Source organism: Phyllobates terribilis, unplaced genomic scaffold, assembly GCF_046119375.1.
Source record: "Phyllobates terribilis strain yellow unplaced genomic scaffold, ASM4611937v1 Scaffold_3__8_contigs__length_932513732, whole genome shotgun sequence".
Classification (NCBI taxonomy): Eukaryota; Metazoa; Chordata; class Amphibia; order Anura; family Dendrobatidae; genus Phyllobates; species Phyllobates terribilis.
The window spans coordinates 42,499,570-42,506,760 of NW_027362763.1; the positions used below are offsets into that span (position 1 = coordinate 42,499,570).

Consider the following 7,191-nt stretch of genomic DNA (forward strand, 5'->3'; position numbering starts at 1 on the left):
GATATCACGGCAACATAAACTCCGAAATTGTTCTTACAAATATATTATATCTCTTAACAGTTTCAATTAAAAAAAATACCTAATTTTACAAGTTTATCAACAAAATTTAGCATTCATTTTCTCTCCCTTTTATTTCTAAAAATACAAACAATGTAAGCAAATAGTAAACCAGGAAAACAATGAGAGCTGGAATAAAGCAGGGCTTGGTAGGAAATGGTCCCGGCCTCCTCAGGGGAGGACTTCTGCGTTAATCAGTTACATTGTAGCTAGAAACAAGCAAGTACAAGGATTCTGTTTTTTAGAATAGGATTTTTACCCCAGCAGTACATTTGATTGTACACTGCTTAGCAGCTGCTACTTTTCAATAGGAGATAAGACGTCATGAAAGTTAGTCAGCTTCACACACTGCTTACATCTGGCCGCCTACTGATAACAGCTGATCAGTGGAGATTCCAAGCGTTGGGCCCATCAATCTGATATCTTTTACCTGTCCTTTCATAGGATGAAAGTAGTGGACAATTTTCAAAGTTTAGCCCTATCACCAAGTCAAAAGTGGCCAGTTTTTGATCTTTTTTTCTCCTTGGTAAAGATCATAAAAAGTTGCAATATTGAAAAAGCCCAAATCTCTGGAACCATATAGCTAATTAAAGAAAATGAAATAAACAATGGGATATACATAATATAAGAGCAAAAGTATGATAGATGTGTTTTCCACTGCGGAGACATACATCTCGTAAAATCTCGAAGTCCGGAATAAATTGATAAAGATAAAGACGCGAAGAGGCATAAAACCCACAGTGGGATAAATCTCTGTTTATTTGTCATAGATGATCTAGATGTGACAATTTCTTTACTATCTCAATATCAAATGTATGGTAAACAGTGGAGACAAAAGATAAGCATGCCATATATTCTCATATAGACCACATGGGAGAGTATGAGGAGTCAATATACAATGTAGACAGAAAGCTTCAAATCGGTGATGAGGACAGGGTTATACACAGAAACCAGCCAATCAGTGATGAGGGCGGGGTTATACACAAAAAGTCAGCCAATCAGTGACAAGGGCGGGGTTATACAGAGAAAGTCAGCCAATCAGTGACAAGGGCGGGGTTATACACATAAATCAGTCAATCAGTGATGAGGGCGGGGTTATACATAGAAATCAGCCAATCAGTGATGAGGGCGGGGTTATACACAGAAAGTCAGCCAATCAGTGACAAGGGCGGGGTTATACACAGAAAGTCAGCCAATCAGTGACAAGGGTGGTGTTATACACATAAATCAGTCAATCAGTGATGAGGGCGGGGTTATACACAGAAATCAGCCAGTCAGTGAAGATCGAGGTGTTATACACAGGAAGTCAGCCAATCAGTGATGAGGGTGGAGATATAAATAGCTGAGCAATCAGAGCTTTGCTAGATCTGCAACAGAGAAAACTATGATTCTATCACAACTGCTTGGATATCATGCTGCTGTCAGATTACATAGCAAAAACCTGACACCATATGTCCTTTAAGGCTGAGTTCACACGATGCGCATTTAATGCGTTTCCACGGCAGTTTTGCAGTTGCGTAAATGGCGCGTAAACGCATGAAAAACGCATGGTAGAAGGGCAGCAATGTTCCCCAATTGAAATCCGCATGTGCTGTGCCCATGATGCGGATTTTTCCGCAGTGTAAACGCTGCGGTCAAAAATCCGCAGCATGTCAATTAATTTTGCGGAAACGCTGCTCTTTTGCCGCCATTGACTTGCATTAGACCGCATGGAATCCGCATCACTGTATATGTTGATGCGCTTTTCATGCGGTCTAATGTGCGGATGGTACCCGGGTGTGGAGGAGAGGACTCTCATCCAGACCCAGGTACCATTAAAAAAAAAAGAATAAAATAAAAAATATATATATACTCACCCTCAGCGCTCCTACGTGGTTTCCGGCACTTCGGGGTTGAATGAAGAAGGACCTTCGCTGACGTCAGAGTCATGTGACGGGTCACGTGACGCTGACGTCGGAAGGTCCTAAAGTCTTCACTGCCGGCAGCCGGGACCGAGCGAAGCAGGACACCGGGGGCCATCAGAGGGTAAAGTATATATTTATTTTTTATTTTTTGACATTCAACACACTATATAAATCCATGCCGGTTGCATGGATTTATATAGTGTAAAGTAGACAAGCACTTTCCAAGTGATGCTAAAATCGCTTGTCAACCCGCATGAAGAAATGCAAGTAGAACGCTTCACATCCGCATGTCCCTGGCAGGAAAAACGCATGGACAATCCGCATGGACAATCCGCATGGACAATCCACATGCGTTTTTTCCTGCCAGAGAGATGCAGAAACGCTCAGGAAAAAATCCTGAGCATTTCTGCATCGTGTGCACATACCCTAAGAGTAGTTTTTATTCTTACATCTTGCAAATTGGTTGGAATATATTTGCGCTATATCAATACAAATTATTAAAAATTATTATTATTATGATTTATAAAATCATACTTTTGGGCCCTATGTTGGTTCCCATTTGTTTGTCTGTCTCATTTATTACCATCATATTTGTAACAAAAAACATTTTTGTAATAATAGTTATCAAATTGGTATTCCTGTAAAGTTTATCTCTCCTGTTAACAAAATTGACCGGAGGGTTAAAATCACATTTCCATACAGTCAATGACAATACAGACATAATGGATGAAAATAATGGGTGACATTATGGATTTTATAATTTTACATTTCTTAACCAGATACAAGAGAAGGGAACAAGGAAAGATTTTTTTAGCTCTTTGTTGCTGATAAGTAAAGAAATCGAGTGTAGACTTGGGTAGGCACATATCAAAATAAAACAAGAAATATTTAATGTATAAATTCTAAATTGTGCAATTACAGGTATGGTCATATAAGCTACTGAATGCAGAATATACAACACCAGGAAAGAGATCATACTCCAAATGACACTGATGTGAACGTCTCGTTGAGCATCCCTGAAGCCGGAGTCTTGGCTGCTCATATTTCTGGTGTGTCTCAGGAGCGATACAATAATGAGATAAATGGAGACACAAAATATCAAGAATGGTATGATGGAGCCAGAAAAGATGGTGATGAACAAATTGACATTTATTTCCACTGTTCTGTTTTTATAGACAGCTCCATTATCATACTGAATATAAAACATATCCCATATATGAGGCAAACTGGAAAGAAAGGAGATGACCAGTGAGATGAGAAGCATCCAGGGGACCAACTTGGAGATGTTCATCTTGAGTCTGATGAAGAGACTGTTGCTGTAGTTTGTGATTTTCACACAGTAGAAGACACAAAGCAGCGAGCCCCACCACAAACTGCAGAAGTCTATAAACAAAATAGCCGTTTCTACACAATTTCTATTAGATATTTGTAGCCAAGACTGACCAGATAGGTAAAAAATAATATACACCATATATACAATGAGAAGTATGAGCCTCACCAGTCCCAAACTGGTAAGAAGAACATCGATGGTCTGAAGAGTTTGATGTTTCATCCACCGAAACAAGTTTACAGAGACAATAAATCCATTTAGCAATATCCCGATGATGACTACAAGGCTGGAAATGGACAAGAGAACTAATATTTCGGGTAGCATCTCATATGTAAGCATCATGTTCTGAAATCTCCGATTCTCTCTAAGAAGCCAACACCAGCTCTCCTGCGTGTATTATGGACGTGTCAGTCTGTATGTACGATGACTTCAGCTGATAACAGGGTGGAGGAGACGTTGGGTTATTGGTTCCATATTTTGCATAATATTTGTCTGCACATCTATAAATAACAAATTTAGTTACATATGCTTGTGATGTGCTTTACATGTCAAAAGCTGAAAGAAGAGTTTAGAATTTCCTACATAACTTTTAGGAATCGTCACACACATGCAGTGATCACAAAGAAATATTCAGAATGACACTTCTTGTTTCTCTTGAAAAATTATTATGTTTTGCTTATATAGCACAGCACTTTACAGACATGGTCATCACTGCTCCCATCGGGGCTCACAATCTAAGTTCCCTATCAGCATGTCATTGGAGAATGGGAAGAAACCCATGCAAACACTGGGAAATCATTAGTGTTGAGTGAGCACTAAAATGCTCGGGTGCTCGAATCTCAAGCCGAGCTTGCCGTGATACTCGGGTGCTCGACCCGAGCAACGAGCCCAATGTTAGTCTATGGGTGACCTGAGCATTTTTGCGGCGGCACCCCCGGCAGTCTGTAGAAAGCCTAAAAAGTGCCCAAAACGATAGTGACAGTGCTCAAATGACATGGGGACAGCATGGGCATCGCCCCAGGAAGCATTTCTGACCCTCAGGTCACTGCTGTCAACAATGTGGTCAGAGGTATTAAGCCACTTTTACAGGCTCATAATAAAACGTTCAAAAACTAAACTGAAACGGTTTTCCTGTGAAATATGTTAAGGAACTTCCTTTCCAGGGTAAAGACTTGTGTATAAGGTAAAATAAATAACCAAAAACAAAAATACTCCTCCACACCTTGGGCTATGTTCACAAGTAGCATTATTTATGCATTTTTGCACTTTTGTATTGCTTTCAACCGTGACAAATGCATTCACCGGGAAATGTCATTTTAACATTTTACAATCTTATCTGGCCATGTGCTGTGTGACACATGCATACAGTGCTGAAAAGACATGGGAACAGCATGGGGAAGACCCATGTAAGCATCTCTGACACCCAGGTCACTGCCTAAAAGTGTGCCCATCAGAAGTGATCCTTGCCGCATCAGAAGATGCAGACTTGCAACTATCCCCGTGCAAGTCCTTGTCCCAGGGCAGTGTTCAATTGTACCTCCACAATTCCTTGCAATGCAAGCGCAAGTATGCAGCCTGCCACGCACCCACCCCCAGGCTGCAGTACCATACTGCTAGCTTGCTTGCACTTGAAATTGGGACTTTTAGGCATGTGAAGGCAGACGCCGGCCACCATGTCATGGCTGCGTCGGTGGCCTGGTATCCATAATCAGTCCCCAGCCGCCCGGCGGTCGGGTGTCCACACTCGGTCCCCAGCCGCCAGGGGGTGGCTGGGTGTCCATACTCGGTCCACAACCGCCCCACGGTCGGGTGCCCACACACGGTCCCCAGCCGCCTGGGGACGGCCGAGTGTCCATAAATGGTCCTCAGCCGCCCCTATTTCTCCTGGGAACTTCCCCCACATTTTTCTTAGCCGGGCCTGCTTTAGGGCAGCATTGGACGAGCCCACCAGAGAACCAGACTCCTCCGGTGGGCTCTGGCTTCTCCATCAGGGGAGTTGAGAGTGCCAAGGTGAGGAGCATGATGATGATGATAGAAGTTGGCATCCGCTTTGTTTTCTTGGAATGCAAGCGTAAGTGTGCAACCTGCCACCCACCCACCCCCAGGCTGCAATACCATACTGCTAACTTGCTTGCACTTGAAATTGGGCCTTTTAGGCATGTGGAGGCAGACGCTGGCCACCATGTCATGGCTGTATCCATACTCAGTCCCCAGCCGCCCGGCGGCCGGGTGTCCACGATCGGTACCCAGCCGCCAGGGGACAGCCGGGTGTCCATAATCGGTCCCCAGCCGCCTGGGGGCGGTCGGGTGTCCATAAATGGTCCCCAGCCGCCCCTATTTGAAGGACAGCCTAACCACAAACACGTGGACAAGTGAATGTGGCCAGGGATGGTCCATCTGACTGATGCCTTCACACTGGGTTAATATTGTGGAAGCCGGGACACAGTTGGACACTGGGATGCAACACGTCCTCCAGACACAGAGGATAGCGGGTCCTGGGTCAATCAGGCTTCAACACAAAGTTCAAAAGGTAGACAGCAGCAGTGGTCGGCCTCCTACACAACGAGTAAATTATTCATGATCATGAGGCCATCCATCTCCTTAGCTATCTGTTCTTTGGAATGCAAGCGCATGTATGTAGTAGCGGCTAGGCCTGAGGTGGTCAGCATTTTGGCGCATATCCTACCTCCTCCAAGGATTGCTGGATGTTTTCCTGCTACTATCCCAGTTCTATAACTCCCGTTAAAACAAAGCTTCAGGTGATGGATGAGGGATGAGGTGGTGGCAAAGGAGAAAGAGCAGGAGGAACAGGGACCATTCACATCAATTTCAGGCAAGTCAACCAAACATGTCTTGTAGGATATGTTTCTGTACCAAAAGGAGCGGTTTGGCTATACAGTTATAGGGCATACAGTGAGTACAATGCCTAGCAAAAATTTAGAGGCACTGCAATGCCCCTTGGAAGAGACGTGGAGGTCGCAGTAGCTTAACAAGATGGCTTTAATGCCCCTTGGAGAAGTGTTGGAGGTCGCAGTAGCATAACAAGACGATTTTAATGCCCCTTGTAAGAGACATGGAGGGCGCAGTAGCTTAACAAGATGGTTTTAATGCCCCTTGGAGGAGACGTGGCGGTCGCAGTAGCTTAACAAGATGGTTTTAATGCCCCTTGGAAAAGTGGTGGAGGTCGCAGTAGCTTAACAAGACAGTTCTAATGCCCCTTAGAAGAGTGATGGAGGTCGCAGTAGCTTATCAAGATGGTTTTAATGCCCCTTGGAAGAGACTTGGAGGTTGCAGTAGCTTAACAAGACGGTTTCAATGCCCCTTGCAAGAGACGTGGAGGTCGCAGTAGCTTAACAAGACGGTTTTAATGCCCCTTGGAAGAATGGTTGAGGTCGCAGTGGAATAAAAAAACAATATCAATGCCCCTTGGAAGAGTGGTGGAGGTAGCAATAGCTTAACAAGACGGTTCTAATGCCCCTTAGAAGAGTGATGGAGGTAGCAGTAGCTTATCAAGACGGTTTTAATGCCCCTTGGAAGAATGGTTGAGGTCGCAGTGGAATAAAAAAACAATATCAATGCCCCTTGGAAGAGTGGTGGAGGTAGCAATAGCTTAACAAGACGGTTCTAATGCCCCTTAGAAGAGTGATGGAGGTAGCAGTAGCTTATCAAGACGGTTTTAATGCCCCTTGGAAGAGACTTGGAGGTCGCAGTAGCTTTACAAGACGGTTTTAATTCCCCTTGGAAGAGACGTGGAGGTCGCAGTAGCTTAGCAAGATGGTTTTAATGCCCCTTGGAGAAGTGTTGGAGGTCGCAGTAGCATAACAAGTGTAGCATCGGCATCTCTGCCCTCTGCCAGGCAGAGACGCCGTCCCTCTCACCGCCGCGCTCCCTGCCCGGTGT

The 7,191-nt window shown here is 44.3% G+C and overlaps 1 protein-coding gene across 1 annotated transcript; it reads right to left on the bottom strand.

The window, feature by feature from the left end:
* Nucleotides 1–1,076: 1,076 nt before the first annotated feature.
* On the bottom strand, nt 1,077–3,710 carry LOC141257909 (taste receptor type 2 member 1-like). The gene has a single exon (XM_073672916.1). It carries the CDS (start codon nt 3,631–3,633, stop codon nt 2,716–2,718), a length of 918 nt encoding a protein of 305 aa, XP_073529017.1. The 5' UTR covers nt 3,634–3,710; the 3' UTR covers nt 1,077–2,715.
* Between the last annotated feature and the right edge of the window lie 3,481 nt (nt 3,711–7,191).